The sequence below is a fragment of the Geotrypetes seraphini genome, chromosome 2, assembly GCF_902459505.1.
Source record: "Geotrypetes seraphini chromosome 2, aGeoSer1.1, whole genome shotgun sequence".
Taxonomy (NCBI): Eukaryota; Metazoa; Chordata; class Amphibia; order Gymnophiona; family Dermophiidae; genus Geotrypetes; species Geotrypetes seraphini.
In genome coordinates, this window is record NC_047085.1 from 96,733,704 (window position 1) to 96,751,683 (window position 17,980).

The 17,980-nt window shown below is 42.0% G+C and overlaps 1 protein-coding gene across 1 annotated transcript; it reads right to left on the bottom strand.

Moving 5' to 3' along the window:
• Positions 1-3,324: 3,324 nt before the first annotated feature.
• TMEM70 (transmembrane protein 70) lies at positions 3,325-17,054 on the bottom strand. Its single transcript, XM_033933311.1, has 3 exons — positions 16,763-17,054; positions 12,009-12,117; positions 3,325-3,908 (listed from the first exon to the last, which is right to left on the bottom strand). The coding sequence occupies exons 1-3, from the start codon at positions 17,024-17,026 to the stop codon at positions 3,448-3,450; spliced, it is 834 nt and encodes a 277-aa protein (XP_033789202.1). The 5' UTR covers positions 17,027-17,054; the 3' UTR covers positions 3,325-3,447.
• Between the last annotated feature and the right edge of the window lie 926 nt (positions 17,055-17,980).

A 17,980-nucleotide genomic window follows, 5' to 3' on the forward strand; every position in this document is an offset into this window, starting at 1 on the left:
GGGAACAGGACAGTTTAGGGGGTGAAGAACTTTTGTGCATGAAAGAGGAACGAGACTTGGGTGTGATAGTATATGATGATCTAAAGGTGGCTAAACAGGTTGAAAAGGCGATACCGAAAGCTAGGATGCTAGGATGCATAAGTAGAAGTATGGCCAGTAGGAAATAGGAGGTAATGATGCTGCTATACAAGACGCCGGCGTGACCTTATTTAGATTATTGTGTACAATTCTGGAGACCGCACTTTCAAAAGATATGGACAGGATGAAGTCGGTCCAGAGGAAGGCTACTAAAATGGTCAGTGGTCTTCATCAAAAGGCATACAGGGACAGACTTAAAGATCACAATATGTATACGAGGGCTGTTCAAAAAGTATCAGACCTTAATTTTTCTTGTGTAAACAAATAAAGCTATGGAGGCGTGGCTTAGTGCATGTATATAGGTGACCCTAATGCGTATGCTTGAATTTTTTCCCGCCTATAGAAGCTGTCAGTCACCGGCAGATTGCCGATGAGTGAGGAAGTATAAGTGAGCACCATACGATTTTCATTTTTGACAAAATGACAGAAAAATTGGAACGCTACTGCATTAAATTTTGTGTAAAACTTGGCAATTCCCAAATGGAAATGATCCGCAAGATTCAACAGGCCTTCGAGGACAAAGCAATGGGCACCACACAGATAAAGGAGTGGTACAACTGCTCCTGACATGGCTCCGTGTGATTTCTGGCTTTTCTCCAAGTTGAAAATGCCCCTGAAAGGGACCAGATTTCAGTCAAGATATCATGCAGAATGCGATGGATCAGTTTCAAGCAATCTCAAAAGAGGCATTCCAGCGCTGCTTCCACAGTGGTAAAACCATTGGAAGAAGTGGGTGGCAGCCCAAGGGGACTACTTTGAAGATTAGTATAAGATTGTTGTATCTGAATACGAGTATTTATTTTTTAAGAACAAAAGTCTGATTCTTTTTGAACAGACCTCATACTTTGGAGGAAAAGTGGGGAGAGATATGATATAGAGAACAGGGATCGCGGGAATCCCATGGGTCCCGCAGAAATTTCCCCCTAACCCATGGGACTCCCACGGGGACCCCCCTCTAGCCAACGGGACTCCCACGGGGATGGAAGGCTTTGGAAGCAAGATTCATCCATATGATATAATGGACACGTCAGCCTTAGTAAAAGAGGAGGTTTATAAGTTAATTACCTGAACGCAAAAAAAGGGTTCCACCAGAGATTCCACAAGGAAAACAGTAGCGCAAACACAAAAGAAACTGTGGAATTGATGATCCTGTCAGAAGTAATTGCTGCTTTTTATGGGGACGGGCGGGGATGGAGGCAATTCCTTGCGGGGACGGGTGGGGGACAGAGAGGATCCTGACGGGGACGGCAGGGATGGGTAGGATTTCTGTCCCCGTGCAACTCTCTAATATGATAGAGAAATTTCATGCGTGCATGGTATAAATGTGCATGAATATGAAAGCAAGGGATCTCTAATTGATAACGTCAGGAACTTGGTAATATATTAACTTCAATCAATTATCAACTGTTGTGAGGCCTCAATGTCTTCATGTTTGCAACAGAGCCAGTTCGATGCCATTTCCGAACCAGACTGAATACAATGTTTAGCTGATGGTTTTGTTCCTGGGTACTTGTTGGCGAAAGCCTCTTGCTTTTCCTTAAAATCGATCCGTTTCACACACAGCCTTCCACAATCACTGTTTGCTATTCCAGGGAGAACATCATCTTTCTTATGTGATGTGTACAGGACTGAATAGGTAGGCTACATAAAGCCGACAACACTGCACATGGGGCAACACCATGTCGCCCCATTCATCACCTTCATTCTATGCACATTTATCTTATGCATTTTTAATATAGATATTCTGAAAACCGGACTGGGTGTCTCTAAGGATTAGGTTGAGAACCACTGGTCTAGAATCTATACTGTACTCAAACAGTACTATTATTAGGGATGTGCATTTCTTTGAAATGTTTCCCATGTCATTTCTTCAAATGAATACCAAAAAAAGGCCAGGCATCAAAATAACATCCTACCCATATCGGTCTTTATAGAGAAAGTGGGTAAAAAGATGATCAAAGACAGTTATCTTTAAGTAATATTCCTATATTTTTTTTTTTGTAGTCGCTAAGACTTGCTGACAGATCCTAACTTAACCAAAGGTTTCAACTAGATTTATCACTGACAACCTTCCGTATCTCATATACTATTCCCATCAAACACATTTTTTTATAATAGAGGGTGGGCATATCATATATCATAGGAAGTCAGATCATAGGACCCTCTCATGACCTGGATGGCATTTCAAGTCCACATCCTGCTACCTTGCTTTTAATCACTTTTGCCCATTCCTCTTTCCCATCCCTTACAATTTAAATTGTAAGGTATGGGAAGGAGGAGTGGGCATAAGGTGATCCTATTTATTGGACTAATTTTAATACATTTTTTTTTTTTAAACTAATTCAGAGACCATAACTTCTTTCCTCAGGTCAGGACAGCGATACTGTAACAGCAGTATAGTTTACTGACCTGAAGAAAGAGGTTTTAACCTCTGAAAGCTAATTGAGAAATGTATTAGTCCAATAAAATGATGGGCACTAAATTTTCTTCCCCCCCATGCCTCCTACCCATATGCAAAATATAAATTGGTGGGCTTTCCAAAGCCCTGCCAGCTGAAGATTTCTTCCTCTAGGAAGGAAGGGGGGATGTTCAGAGATGTTTAGATGTACACTGGCACTGGTATGGTAATCTTTGTTTTTAATTTTAAAATAAAAGAAATAAAATGGAAATAAAGAAGTAAAGAAAAAAATGGGTAAATAAATGGGTGCGGGGCATGGTGAGGGTAGGGCAGGGGACCCAGTGGACTTGTGTGCCTAGGGGCCCTCGACATATTAATTCTGCCCTGGTTGGTCTTCGTTATGTAAAGCAGGCCTGTCCTCTGTACTCGGGGCAAAATTTAATCTCATAGGTAGCACTACTGTTAATCCCAAAAAAGAAGAAAAAAAAGATTTCATATTAAATGCTTTCGATCAGGCAAGTTTGGATTTCACTGCCATGGTTTGAACATCTTCTCTCTCTAAAAGTTTTTGTAATACATATCTATCACAATTTTCCTCCTTGCATACCTAATCCTTTTCTGTTGCAGAATATCTAAGTCAGTCAGCTATCCTAAATCAATGTACTTGTTCATCAAATCCACCTTCAGCACATCCTGGAATAATGCATCATATATACAAGACTTTGAATGAATATGTATAATTTAAGGGAACACCACAAACTTAGGGAACAAAAAATGTCTAACTTGTGTTCTGCCATTAAAATGGAAAAATTTTATTTTGGTTCTGTCCATTTAAAATATTTGACAATGTATTGTTTTATTTTCATAAAAGCACACAAAACATATATTTTGTGTTAGACAATTTTTTACATTCACTGTTGTGGAACCTTCCTTTCAGTGGGTTCATTTAGTTCTTCTAAATCAAAAGTAAAGGGTTTGTCATAGCCCATTAGGTGATTGTAGTCAAGTGGATTTGAAAACAGACTTGGGTTAACTAACATGGACTTTGTCTGTGCATAGAATGTTGTGAACATCTTGCTGACGCCAGGAACCTTCACATCCTTCTGGTGGAATACTGTCCTCTTTTCAGTAAGAACAACGCTGTAGGTAACAGCAGTGTAGGTGTCCATCTCAGCCTTATGATACAAGCGTACCACATAGCCCTTTGTAAACAGATGCAGAATAACTGGTGTTACAAAGGTAAACAATCCAATAGTGCTATAGAATGCAATCTGTAAGATCAAGTTGTCCACACCAATTCCGGTCTTGAAAATAAGGTAAGGCATCACACAGAGGCTAAACATACTCGTGGAATAGGAAAACAACTTCACACCTGTGAAAAAAAAATTAAGAAACCATGAAATTAGTATTTCTAATCATGGATTACATGCAGTTACCTGAAATAGTCTATGGAGCAGTGCTAGAATATGAGAAAGAGATGCTTGGGATGACCCAATATGACAAGGTCAGGGTTGAAGAAATTAGAAAAAAATGCTGAAGGTAACTGAGATCACAAATAATATTAAGGCAAGAGAAGTGGAGTAATTTAGCCATTTGAACAGAACAGACATATGTTATGCTCACAGAAACATACTGCAAATGTAGCTGGAGGGAAAAGGCCAAAAGGAAGAAATAAAAAAAAAAGATGCGGGCCAATATCATTCACCAGAATGTCATGGCCTGCAGCTCAGGCAAAAAGACTATGGCAAAGGTGAGCTAGGACTGCTGAGACCACATAAGTAGAAAATATACAGATAGGCGAGACAGAAGATTTTCAGCCTGTGATACTTTTTACTAGACAGGAAAATGATCCAAAGATATACATGAGCCTTTGTGAACATACGGATCGGTCCTCTGTCTTATTTTTCTGAAGAAGGGCCTTATGTGGTCTCCAAAGCTCATGTATAAAATTGGTGTGTAATTTTCATGTTGGTCAAACAAAAGATATTTCAGCCAACCAAGAACCCCTTTTTCTTTAAGACCAGTACAGCACTAGAACTCTACTATTTCTGCCATATCTACTCAGTTTTTCTATTTACCACTTTGTTGTGAAGGATTTCTAAAATCAGTTTGTGTAAATATATCTAGTGCTATTCAAACCACAGGATTTTAAGTCGTTATGACAAAATCCCAGCTCTAACCTTAAATAAAGGCAAAATAATGAAAAGATTAATATATACTGTATTTACTTATATCAAAAGTATGGATGGCATGTAATAATACATACAGAACACTAAAAATGGCATATATCTGTAGATATATGCGTGATTCATTTAGGGCTCCTTTTACTAAGCTGCACTAGCGGTTTTAGCGTGCGCTTAGTGCACACTGCAATGCCGCATGCGCTAGACGCTAATGCTTCCATTGAGCTGGCGTTAGTTTTTGGCGCATAGCGCGGGGTTAGCGCGAGTGACAATGTAGCGCGTGCTAAAAATGCTAGCACACCTTAGTAAAAGGAGCCCTTAAGCTTAGATCAGCTGCTCTTAGCTGTACCCTTCTCCTCCACTGCCAATTCCAGATTTCGTTCCTTTCATCTAGCTGCCCTGTATGCCTGGAATAAACTACCTGAGTTTGTCTGCCACGCCCCTTCCCTTGTTTAAAAGCAGACTGAAAACCCACCTTTTTGATGCAGCCTTCAATCTATAACCCTACTCCCCACTGCCCTAGCCAGCAGATTAACCATTCCCTCTAACTGTATCCATGGTATCCTGTTTAGATTGTAAGCTCCATTGAGCAGGGACTGTCTCCTTCGTGACTCTCTACAGCGCTGCATATATCCAATAGTGCTATAGAAATGATTAACAGTAGTAGTATTTTATAATGAATGGGTAATGTCAGAGATTGTATTAATATTACTATTATTAGCATTATATATGAAGTGACAGAATATTTGTTTTAAGTATTGTGATCCAATTGAATCAGGTATTTGCTTATACAAAGCAGACTATACCGTATTTTTTGCTCCATAAGATGCACTTTTTCCACCCCTCAAAAAGGGGGTGGAAATAAGGGTGCGTCTTATGGAGTAAGTCTTAACAGAGATTTCAGCAGTTGGAACCCAAGCACAGTACAGGGTAAAGCTTTGAATTCTTGCCCAGAATAGCTAAGAAGAAAAAATTTAAAAATTTAAATTGAATCAGGTTGGGCAGACTGGATGGACCATTCGGATCTTTATCTGCCGTCATCTACTATGTTACTATGTATTTTCAAAGAATTTGCATAGGCTGCAACTGTCCCTGGTTTCTTAAACTGTGAAGAACTGTAATAACTATCTCTGAGTAGACCTTGCACTCTAGATTTGTGTGCTTAAGAGCCATGCCATAAGCACAAAGTGTTCCAAATCTTCCCAGGCAATCAGGCCCTGCGAGAGCAAAGTTGGATGAAAAGGCAGCATAAGACTCCTATTCCTCTTCAGATGCAATAGATCTGCATACCAGGGCCGTCTCGACCAATCTATGGCTACGAGACTCACAAGTTTCGGATGAGATGCTATCCTTCGAATGACCCTGCCTATCAGGGGCCAAGGGGAAAAAACATACAGCAGATACGGACCAGAGCTGCACCAAGGCATCCATGCCTGCACTTCTGGGTTTGAATCTGTGGCTGAAGAACCTTATAGCCTTCTTGTTGGCTGCTGTCGCCATGAGATCAAATGTTGGACACTCCCATCGGCACACAATGCTATCAAACACTCTGGGCTAGAAGACCCGTTCGGGTGCTCATGGCACCCTTTTGAGGGTTCATCATCCTCCATGTGATGCTTCTTTGCTACAGATGCTGAATCAGCTTTTGCCACTTATGAAATGGACTTAACCCCCTCCCCCCCCCCAGAAGAGTCCATCTGTACTCCCAGGACCCTTAAGGTATCTGAGGAGGCTGAGCCCGAGGCCCCCGCCTCTTCATCATGTGACTTGTGGCAAGTGGAACATGGCCAATCCTCCACTGGCCATCCAGCTTCAATCTGCCATGAATCCAGTATATCAAAGCTTGAGAAGTCCATCTATGGCAGTGGTCTCAAACTCAAACCCTTTGCAGGGCCACATTTTGGATCTGTAGGTTCTTGGAGGGCCTCAGAAAAAAATAGTTAATGTCTTATTAAAGAATGACAATTTTGCATGAGGTAAAACTCTTTATAGTTTATAAATCTTTCCTTTTGGCTAAGTCTTAATAATAATATTGTAATTTATAGCTAAAGAGACATATGATCAAGAAACTGTTTTATTTTACTTTTGTGATTATGATAAACATAGTACCTGGCAGGCTGCGAGTTTGAGATCACTAATCTATGGTGATTTTTAACAAAATCAAGGGATATTAAGGCAGATTAGAGGTTTTTTAATCCAAATCAGGAAATCCAAGATGGCCACCATAAGTGATTTTATCACTAAAAACAGCTCAGGAGAGCTATATGAGAACTCAAAAAATTCTGGGAAGGGTTTTTAAAAAACAAAAATGAGATGGGGGATCCCCCATCTGGCCCAAGAAACCTTTTAAGATGCAATTTTTAGGGACCCCCCCCCCCCACACACACACACACCAATTTTCCCTATAAGTTGCAATAGCCAGTACTCACATATGACTGCTGGTGTTGGGAACTACCCCAACTGCCACTGCAGTTATGAATGACAGAAGACTTTCTACCTCCATCAAGCATGGAATTCAGGTGCTTGCTTCTTCAGGCTGCATGCCAGACCTGAAAAAGTGGGCTGAGATCTCGACCCCCATAGATCCATGCCATGTGACGGGGGAAGGTCAAAAAACAGCTGGCTCCCACTCCGGCCCTCTGGACTGACCTGGGGTCCCACAGCCTGTGCTCAAGATCTGACAAAGTCTAGGGCGAGCCTCACCACATTGGGAAACGGTCCCTTAGTGTCCTTAATTGCTAGACAGAGAAGCCTGACAGCTACAAACTTCTTTGATGAGAATCTGTGTCTGCTCGCAGTCATAGCTGTCCCAGGAGCACTAGGAACGTCTGCAGCACCGAAAGCCTCGAAATCTGGGAACAAAAACCCCCAAAAATAAAACTAAAAAGACAGAGAAGATCAGATATCTTCTGAACATGCTTGCCAAAGGGAAGAACTGAAGGGCTACAGCACAGCTCACTGAGGAAGGAGGTGGAGTTGAGAAAATGATGCCTTTTACAAACAAGTGGTTTGAGGTATCTCTATATCCATTGCACAGGAATAAATCATATAATGATGATAAATAAAAGTAACATAATAACAGACATACAATTAAGATAAGTATCAGCAATAAAAAAATTAAATAAATAAATATAACCAGGATTGTATTTTCTGTCCCTTCAATAACATCAAGCAATGTCAATATAAATAATGGTAAATATGGAGAATGTATAAATGGATTTTAAATGAGAGCAATGCTAGTTGAATCATAAGTTGTGTAACTTTTGGTTAATGAAGATCCTATGCATTTTGTTTACTTAACTTGTTTTAATGCATTCACATCTTATTACATCAGCCCCCTATAAGACCAAGTCTCTTCTTTGCCACTAACTAAGGGCTCCTTTTACAAAGGTGCGCTAGCGTTTAATGCACGCACCAGATTAGTGCTCGCTAGCCGAAAATCTACCGTCCGCTCAAAAGGAGGCGGTAGCGGCTAGCACACGCTGCAATTTAGCGCGCGCTCTTCTGCGCGTTAAGGCCCTAACGCGGCTTTGTAAAAGGAGCCCTAAGTGGCCATGGGTCAAGACACTGGGTTATTGTTATAACAACACCCACCTTCACCACCACCTCAAGAAAATTCAATGTAATCCAACTATTGTAAGGTCCTCACCTAATAGATTTGGGTTCTTAACTGCAATTTAGCTACCCACAGCTCACTAACAGCTTAGTTCTTTAGCAGTGTCTAAACAGACCACTTTAAAACAAGATTTATGATTGAAAAGTTCACAAAATTATGCATCCTGAAATAACAGCCTTCTTGCATACACCTGTTCTGTGATGAGTTAAAAATAAAATGTTTATCATGATCTGCTAATTGAAAAGTCATTAGATATTCTTTGCATTACTGAATTGTAGTTGTGTGACTATGATTTGGTATCCGTAAATCAACATTATCCAACAAATTATACAGTATTTGGGATTGGGTATTCAGAGAAATTAAACTAGTGGAAGAAGCCTGATTATCATAGGTTTAAATTTATTTGTTGGGGGGGGGTCATTGAGAGGGGTCCAGCAGGAGGGGCTGGGTACCCTCCTGCCAGCGATCTTCAGGGGGGGTGGGGCCTACCAGCTGGAAGGGTTGAGCACCTTCCTTCTGGCGATGGTGGGATTCTGTGGGCAGGAGGGGTTGGGAACCCTCCTGCCGCGAATGTCGGGGGTGGGGTAGTCTACCGACAGGAAGGGTTGAGCACCTTCCTGCTGGCGATGGTAGGGTTCTGTGAGCAGGAGGTGTTGGGCACCCTCCTGCTGCGATCATCGGGGGGGGGGGAGGGGAGACTGGCGGACGTTGACACGGCCACTATACTAATCGCAGCAGGGAGATCCTTTGCTGCGATTAAGTATATGGGCCATGTCTACTTACCATGTAGACCTGCATTTTGCTGGCATACATTGTAAGCGTCTCTCGCTCTACTAGGGAGACGTGTAGGGCAGCCTAGGTTCGCCTAAGGCTACCGCCTAGCCTTAGGCAAGCTTAGGCAGGCTTGCGGGCCTCCCTAGGCTGGGCCTTCAATATAGGCGGCCTGCCTGTGAAGCATTTTTTAGAAAACATGCCTCCCGATTGGCTGATTAGACAGCTGTGGGACGCCTACAGCTGCCTACAATCGGGATGCACTTTGCAGAATCGGGACCTTAGTGCACACTAACCATTAGCATTTACTAAAACACATTAAATTTATTAGTGCATTTTAGTAAAAGAATGTCTTAAATTACGCTAGGTTTAAAACAAATTGTTAGTGAGGCAACACATACAGCTGTTCATGTTTAGATTAATTTTTCTATCAAAATTTTTTATGACTAATATAGGCCTCCTTGTATCAAGCTAGGTTAGAGGTTTTTTTTTATTGCGGGTCACTGTAGTAAAAGCTCTGACTTTCATAGGAATTCTATGAGCGTTGGAGCTAATACCGCCATGGCCGGCAATAAAAATAAGTGGCTTCATAAAAGGAGGGGTTAATTTAAAAAATCTTTTTAAGACCCAACTTTTTGCAACTGCATTTTTGCTACCTATGTAATCTGGAGATGAAATAATGTTTGATTGCTTATGAGAATCATAGATCTGAAAAACAAACCTCTATGAAATTCCAAATGAAATAACCACCAGTAGAGATGTATAAACTGGTATCTTTATTGCTTATTGGTTGAAAACATCTACCAATAAACAATAAAGATCCCAGTTGATACATCTCTACTGGTGTTTAAATAATTATGTATGCAGCAGACAAAAAGAAGAACACCTTGCCTAAGGATATAGAAAGTCTAACAGAAGGCAAGAGAGGCGTCTTTTCAACCAATGATCAAGTCTTTATTTAAATAAACCAGTGGTCCCAACAAGGATCCCAGTTTCGGCGTATAGGAAACGTCTTCCTCAGGGACACAAGTTGTTGCCAGTCAAGTTGTGCTCTAGACCTGACAGGCAACAACTTGTGTCTCTTGAGGAAGGCATCTCATATATGCTAAAACTGGGATCCTTGTTGGGACAACTGGTTTATATTATTTTTGGTCATTTTTAAGCCACCTAAATTTAGGCGGTGTATACATTTTTTAAAGTAAATAAATAAGCCCAAAGGCCATTATTGAGATGGCTTAGGGAAATTCACTGCTTATTCCTAGGATAAGCAGCATAAAATCTGTTTTACTGCTTGGGATCTAGCTAGGTACTTGGGATTGGGTTGGCCATGGTTGGAAACAGGATAGTGGGCTTGATGGACCTTCGGTCTGTCCCAGTATGGCCATCTTATGTCTTAAGTAGTGAAGGATTGTTTTTGCACATAGATTTGATAAGAAACACAGAAAAATCAGGCCAAATGGACCATCTACAGCAGTGGTCTCAAACCCTTGGCCCGGGGGCCACATGCGGCCCACCAGGTACTATTTTGAGGCCCTCAGTATGATACCATTGTTCTGGAACATTGCCCACCTCACTGCTGTAATCTCATGAAGTGCTTTCCTGCGTCTGTACGCAATTGTGAGGTGGAGTGGAGAGGACAATCAGAAGCAATTAAGGAAAGATTTATAAACTATAACGAGTTTTATCTCATGCAAAGTTATCATTTCTTTAATAAGACATTTACTACTTTTTCTGAGGCCCCTCAAGAATCTACAAATCCTAAATGTGGCCCTGCAAAGGGTTTGAGTTTGAGACTGCTGATCTACAGCATCCACTATTTTCTCCTCTCTTTAAGAGATCCCCATGTGCCCGTCCCACACATTTTTGAATTCAGACTGTCTTTGTCTCCACCATCTCTACCAGGAGACTATTCCACGCATCTTCCACTCTTTCTGTAAAAAAGTATTTCCTTAGATTACTCCTGAGTCTATCACCTTTTAACTTCATCCCATGCCCTCTCATTCCTTTCAAATGAAAGAGACTCGACTTATTTAAATACCTACATGGCAGAAATGCACATGTCTCTATCATATCTTCCCTCTCCTGTCTGTCCCCATATGCCTTATGATGAAGACCACCAATCATTTTAGTAGACTTCCTCTGGACCGACTCTATCCTTACAAGTTATTCCACATTTTTCTTGACACTTTTTGATTCATTTCATATTGAAATGAATCAAAAAGTGTCAAGAAAAATGTGAAATAACTTGTAAGTTTAATGGTTCCACATGATTTTCTTCTTGGTTGGGCTGAGAACTTTAGAGCAGCCCCTCGTATGTACTGTAATTTAGGACAGTGTTCTTCAACTGCCGGTCCGTGGACTGGTGCCGGTCCACAGAAATTTTCTGCTGGTCCACAGTGCCAGCACATCCATTGGGCCCAAGACAGCGTTCTTCAGCCGCCGGTCCAAGGTGCGATCAACGCAGCGTCTTCGGGCCAGCTCCCTGAGTGCTGCAGTGCATAAAGCTGTGGGAAAAGGCTCCTACGCGCGTCCTGCACCTGAACCGGAAGCCTTCCCTCTGATGTCATAACATCAGAGGGAAGGCTTCAAGATGAGGTGTGTGAGGAACTGCTATCCACCAGGTAAGGCCGGGATGCCGGGAGGAAGGCAAAAATATAGGGGGGTTTCCCCCTCCCCTCCCCAAATCGCGATTATATGAAATCGCAAGTACGGAAACCACGAATGGGGAGGGGGAAGTGTACAGTGATATTTCTATATCAGTCTCAAACACAAAATGTCTGACAAGCTTTATGAGAACCAAGGGTCTAACAAGCTTTACGAAAGCCAAGGGTATCTTTACAGAAAAGAGGACTGTCTTTTTATGAAAAATATTTGAAAATAAAACAGAACTTCAATTACATACCAAGCACTGCCTTTGCCAAATTTCCGGTGTAAACTAGTTTTCCCACACTTTCGTCTCCAGAAGAGGATGTACTAAAGCACTGGACACATTTCACATAAGGAAAAGTTTTCTGCAAAATAAGATCAGCATGCTGTTAACATAAAATTCATAAAGTAAAGGGTAGTAAAATTATCAAACCATATCAATTAAAACCAATTGACCAAGTCAGTATTTTGAAAATTCAATAAGCTGCTTTTCTGCCATGTCTTTAAATCTCTAGGAGCAGCTATGCTTCGATAAGATGGGAACATAAGAATAGCCTTACTGGATCAGACCAATGGTCCATCTAGCCTATATCCCATCTTCCCGGAGGCCAATCCAAGTCACAAGCACCTGGCAAAAACCCAAATAGTAGCAGCATTCCATGCCACCGATCTAGGGCAAGCAATGGCTTCTCCCATGTCTGTCTCAACAGCAGTTTATGGACTTTTCCTCCAGGAACTTGTCCAAACCCTTTTTAAAACCAGCAGCAATTGACACCACTGTCCAAGAAGAGGCTCTCTGGCCAAAAAAACCAAAACAAAATAATTGATTATGAGAGCCAGGACTATCATCAGACAAAGCGATCTTTGCCTTTGGCCAATGATAAGGGATCTCTCCAGAAAGAAACAAAAGATGGCCAGCTGTAGCAAGTCTTGGCAGCCATTGTGTCAGGAGCAGTAGCACGGCAGGAACAAAATGGTGTTTATTTCTGTCCCTGAAGAGGCCACTATACCACCAGGGTTTCCTAAGGTAAGCCCATGTCAGAAGAGATTGGGGAGGGGGGTAACAGTTTATGGTTTCAGTTCCTGCTGAAACTGAGTGGTCAATTGCAGATTCGGTTTCAGCAGAAACCAAAGATCCTGGGTGTGGTCAGACTCTAGTTATTACAGCAGTTCCAACGTGAAAGATGAACTCTAGTCTGGTCTTTTTTCCATTCTGAAACATCTTCAGCTGGGAAATTATTCATAACTCTGCTCAATCTGATTATGTCACACCTTTTCTAATCAAAGAACACTGGCTCCCAGTTTCAGCACATAAAAAATTTAAATAACTTACCGTTGTGTTCAAAGGCAGACTATGGACTGCTTCAGAGAACATTTCTAAATGTCTGACTCCTTATACTCCTACACACCTCTTGCACTCATCTTAACAAGCATGTTTATCTCTTCCCCCTCCCTCAGGTCTTCGCTTGGACATCACACGAGATACTGCTTTTGCCTATGCTGGGCCCTACCTCAGGAATTCTCTCCCTTGTGAACTCAACTTAAAGCCTCTTACTCCAGTTTCAAAAAAATAATAAACACAGCGTTTTCCTCAAACATTCAGCCCCAAATTCTCTGCAAGCCTTCTCTTTTACTTTTCTTGGGTACTGCTGTTTTTTTGTTTTTAATTGGTTGTTTTTTCTTTATTTTGTAAGCATGTACATCACCTAGAGGCACTTTTATGGAGTGACTGGTGGTATATCATGATACAATAAATAAAGGGTTCCTTTTACAAAGCTCAGGTACGCACTAATGCTTGCTTATCACAGGTTAACAAGCACTACTATGGGGTGTATTTAGGCCAGGGTTTGGGGATCAGCATGTGCTTCCCACATGAAAAAACAGAATTTATTGATTTATCGCTGAGGCTGTGGCTTCAAACCCATGCTGCTCCTTATGACCCTGGGTAAGTCACTTAACCCCCCCCCCCCACCTTGCTCCAGGTACATTAGATAGACTGTGAGCCCGCCAGGACAGATAGGGAAAAATGCTTTAGTAACTGAATAAATTCACATAAAACGTTCTGAGCTCCCCTGGGAAAACGGTATAGAAAATTGAATAAATAAATGAGAGTAGGCATGTTCTGTGCTAATCAGTTAGCACAGCTGCATTGCCATATGCTAATTGTTAGCACATGAACCCTTACCACCTACAAAACAGGTGGCAGTAAGAGCTCACACGCTAATGACCATGCCCTAATGGGGAAATTAGTGCATGGTCATGTTCAAATTTTACAGCCATGCTAAAGTGGCCTCAAAGCATGGGAGAAACCCACACTGGGCATAGTACTAATCATATTTTAGCATCGCTTAGTAAAAAGGCTGTCAAAATTTAAAAAATAAACATCACTTTCCAACACTTCAATTTTGTCTGTTTTAAACTGCTGTATTAATCTGCTTTTTTGTTGAGTAATTTGTACTTACAGAGCAGTAACCTTTTGCTAAAATTAAGCACTGTGTATACTAGAATATAAACAGACCCAAATATAAACCGAAGTAACCTTCCCCCCAAAAAAGGAAATATGTTTGACTCAAATATAAACCGTGTGTATGTGGGGGGGGGGGATTTAATATTCAAGTGCAGTGTCTTTCCAGGCTCAGCACCCTGTTCCCCCTCCCCTTGCTGCTCTGCCAGGCTCTGCATCCATCCCCTCCCTTCACTCACTTACTCCCCTGCCAGTCTCTGCACTCTGTCCCCCCTCTCTTCCACTGACTTACAGGCCTCCATTGGGCCTGCCATGAGACTTGGTGGTTTAGCAGTGGCCGGGACAGGAGGGATCCCTCCTGCCTCCTGTCCTAGCCGATTCTAATATTTTTTGCCTCCCCTGTGTACCTTTTAGTATCATAAGAACATAAGAAGTTGCCTCCGCTGAGTCAGACCAGAGATCCATCCTATCCAGCGGTCCGCTCCCGCGGCGGCCCATTGCCTGAACAGTGTCCATGACTAATTTTGTAACTGCCTCTAATCCTCTAATTCTATCCCTATTACCTACCTCTACTCCTATCTGTACCCCTCAATCCCTGATGGTCCAGTGGTGAATCACGGCAGGAGCGACCTTCCTTTGCTCCTGCCTGTGCAGAGCCACTAGCTGATTGGCTGCCGCGTGTCAACAGAATTTGGGAGGTGCATCATTGATAATCTGACATATACAGCTAATCTATAGATTTATATAAAAAACACGTGTCTGCTGATTGAGGAGATTACAGAGTAGAGCCCCTGGTACATCATATTCTTATCACTGCTTCCCTGCCAGTCTGGACTAGAAATCTGGATTCTGTTCCTTCCCACCTTGGATGCAATCACTATCACATGCTGGCTATGGAGGAAGAGGAGATAGCCTAAAGCTCTCCTCCCTTTAGTAAGTTTTAAGAAAAGGACAGGTGGGGGGGGGGGGGAGCAAAAGAGAAAAGAGAGGTTGAGCTAGAGATGGGGGGCATGAGAGAATGTGCCTGAATTTGTGTGCAAGAGTGAGAGAGCATGTAAGAGGAGGCCAGTCAGCCAAGTCATAAGAGGAAGTTCCTCCTGTATTGATCCAGTGTGTGACACAGAAATGTTGACCATTAGATGTGTTGTCATAGAACCACTGCTCTAGGGGAGTAATTCTCAGTCCTCTCTCAAAGGCATGCCTAGTCAAGTTTTCAGCATAACCACAATGAATATGCATGAGACAGATATGTATACAGTGGGTCTCAAGTACAAGCAAATCTATCTCATGCATATTCATTGTGGTAATACCAAAAACCTGACTGGCTAGGTTTGTCTCCAGGAAAGGGTTAAAAACCCCTGCTCTAGGATACCAATATCCATGTTTGGAGAGAGGGAAAAGATACTGTACTGTATTAACTAATTCAAAGTTACTTTTAGTGTTTTATTGTATTATGTTTTTATTGTTTGCTGTACAAAAAAAAATGATATTAGAATATAAATGATGTCCAATAAGGAGCTTTATAAGATGACTTTGTTAGAGATACTGTTATGATGATTATGACTTGAGATTAATTACCAAAATCTTGAAAGGAGGGGAAAGGAGGGGAAAGGAGCTAAAAGTCCTGAAAGATATTTAAAGGAACACAGGACTGAAGGTTTGCCTACCCAAGCAATGCCCCCAAACTTTAGGGAGACCATAAAACTAGTACAAAAATAAGCTGAAGGCAAAGGCTCTGAAATATCACCACCCCTCCAAAATTAGATGCTTGTTTCCAATAGGGTTCTATATTACAGAGCTCCCCAAATTATGGGTCAGTATTTGTATTTCTTTATTTATACCCCGCCTTTCCCAAGTCAGGTCACAGTAAAGTACATACACAAACAGAATCACATACAATACAACAAATCAAACATCAATACAACATTATAATAATAATTTAAAGCCTCCTAAAATTACAAAGAGGCTACCAGCGCCTCGCATCAAAAAACTATAAATCAAGTCCCGTATTTCATCTTTCAGAAGAGATGTTTTCCTTCAACATTTTCTTAAAACTACTCAAACTAGATTGCTGTCCTAAATATCTCGGAAGCTTATTCCACTCGCGAGGAACCACACAAAAAATATGCTAGCTCTAGACACGGCTCCAAATGGGGTCACAAAACCCACATTTAGAGTTCCAACTTGGATGGGTTCTCCATGAATGAATCGCTATTCTGTACCTCGGGAGGAGGGGTCACACAATTTTATTTGGTCATCATGCTCACAAAAAGACTGAACAGTGATTTGTTTATTTATTTGGCTTTATATCCCATCCTCCCAGAAGAGCTCAAAACACACATGGAGAAAAAAAATTAATGAAATTATGTTGTTTTTGCCTTTTTTTTTGTATTTTATAATTTCACACGTAGCATAGCAGTTACAAAGCTCTAAAATCAAAACCAAACACATGCATGCTATTCTTTCCTTCTGCAGAATCTATTATTCAGGCATGTACTGTACTACTGTTTTGTATACACCCGCTCTGCGCAAGCGTTTTCCTTTACCTTGTGAGTGCCCGATGTTGTTGTCACTCCGCGTGCGCATCTCAGTTCCGGGAACGAAATGTCGCAAGCCCTGCTCAGAACTACTGCTTTGTTACACCGCGAGAATATGCGCCATCCGCAGAACACCGGGGATGCCATCCCAATGCCACCCCTACCGATCCGCACAGCAAAACACAAGCCAGGAAACCTGCAGCTTCCTGCCACAGAGAGAAGCATCTTGGCTGCAAAACCTTCTAAACCCGCGCCTTCAGTTCCGATGCACATTCCGGAACCGGAACTGTGCAAGCGCAACCCCAGGACTGCTAATAACTACCTTTCTTAGTAGAGGAACTGCAAGTACAAAATGGGTCCGTGTTCTAACGCGTCCCCCTCCTTCCATAGTTCCTATGGCTAAAGATAGCGAGGCAGAGTTGGTGATTTTTTTTGTTGTTGTTGTTGGCTGAATTCTGCCCGACAACTCTCTTTCCTTTTTACTGCTCTGCTTTTCCAAAGATTTTTCCCGTAACCTCGTCAATTAATGCTACAGTTCATATGCATACAATTTTTTTTTCCTGTTTGAAAGTTCTAATTAGAGATGAACTTTAGGATTAATACAGCCAGGGTTGATAACGCACAAAACTGATATATATTTTTTTCTTTTCCTGGCACATTCCCGGATTTGTTTGTTTTTAACAATTACCTACAAAAGCATTCACTGGGCAGCCCCTCATTATCTATCTTCACTTATCTCTCCATATGTCTAGGGCAGGGGTGTCAAAAATAGCCTAGGAAAAAATACCAGAAGCCCTAAAAAAAAATGGCGATTTTAAGGATGGGGGTAGGCCATGCAAGGAAACCTCCCAATACCCCCCAAAATCACCGATTCAGGCTGTCAAGCTTGTACTCACTGTGACATGTACTGACTGGAAAATCACTTCTGAGAGAGTTGAAACAGCTTACAGGGAGATCCTCTGCCTTAGGAAGCAGGCAAGCTGGACTTCAAATCTTTGGACTGCTCCACCGGTTAGACATCCATGGCTGGGTACCTCCGCCATCCTTGGACATGCAGATGCCTAGCGGAGGAATGCAGTCTGGCCCTGATCTCAGGCGCGCCTCCAAGGAGCCACGCAGCCTGCGGTCGACCCACTAGCAGACAAACCTGGGGTGAGCAAGCTCCCAAGGGAACGGTCCAAGCCCTGATCTGAAGTGCAGGCTGTCCAGAGGGTGCAATGACAGGCA

Coding starts and splice junctions, on each gene's coding strand:
- TMEM70 (XM_033933311.1), bottom strand. CDS start 17,026: ATGTGCATCGGAACTGAAGGCGCGGGTTTAGAAGGTTTTGCAGCCAAG. Junction 12,118..16,762: donor CAACATCGGGCACTCACAAG/GTAAAGGAAAAC, acceptor CTTATTTTGCAG/AAAACTTTTCCTTATGTGAA. Junction 3,909..12,008: donor TTTGGCAAAGGCAGTGCTTG/GTATGTAATTGA, acceptor TTTTTTTCACAG/GTGTGAAGTTGTTTTCCTAT.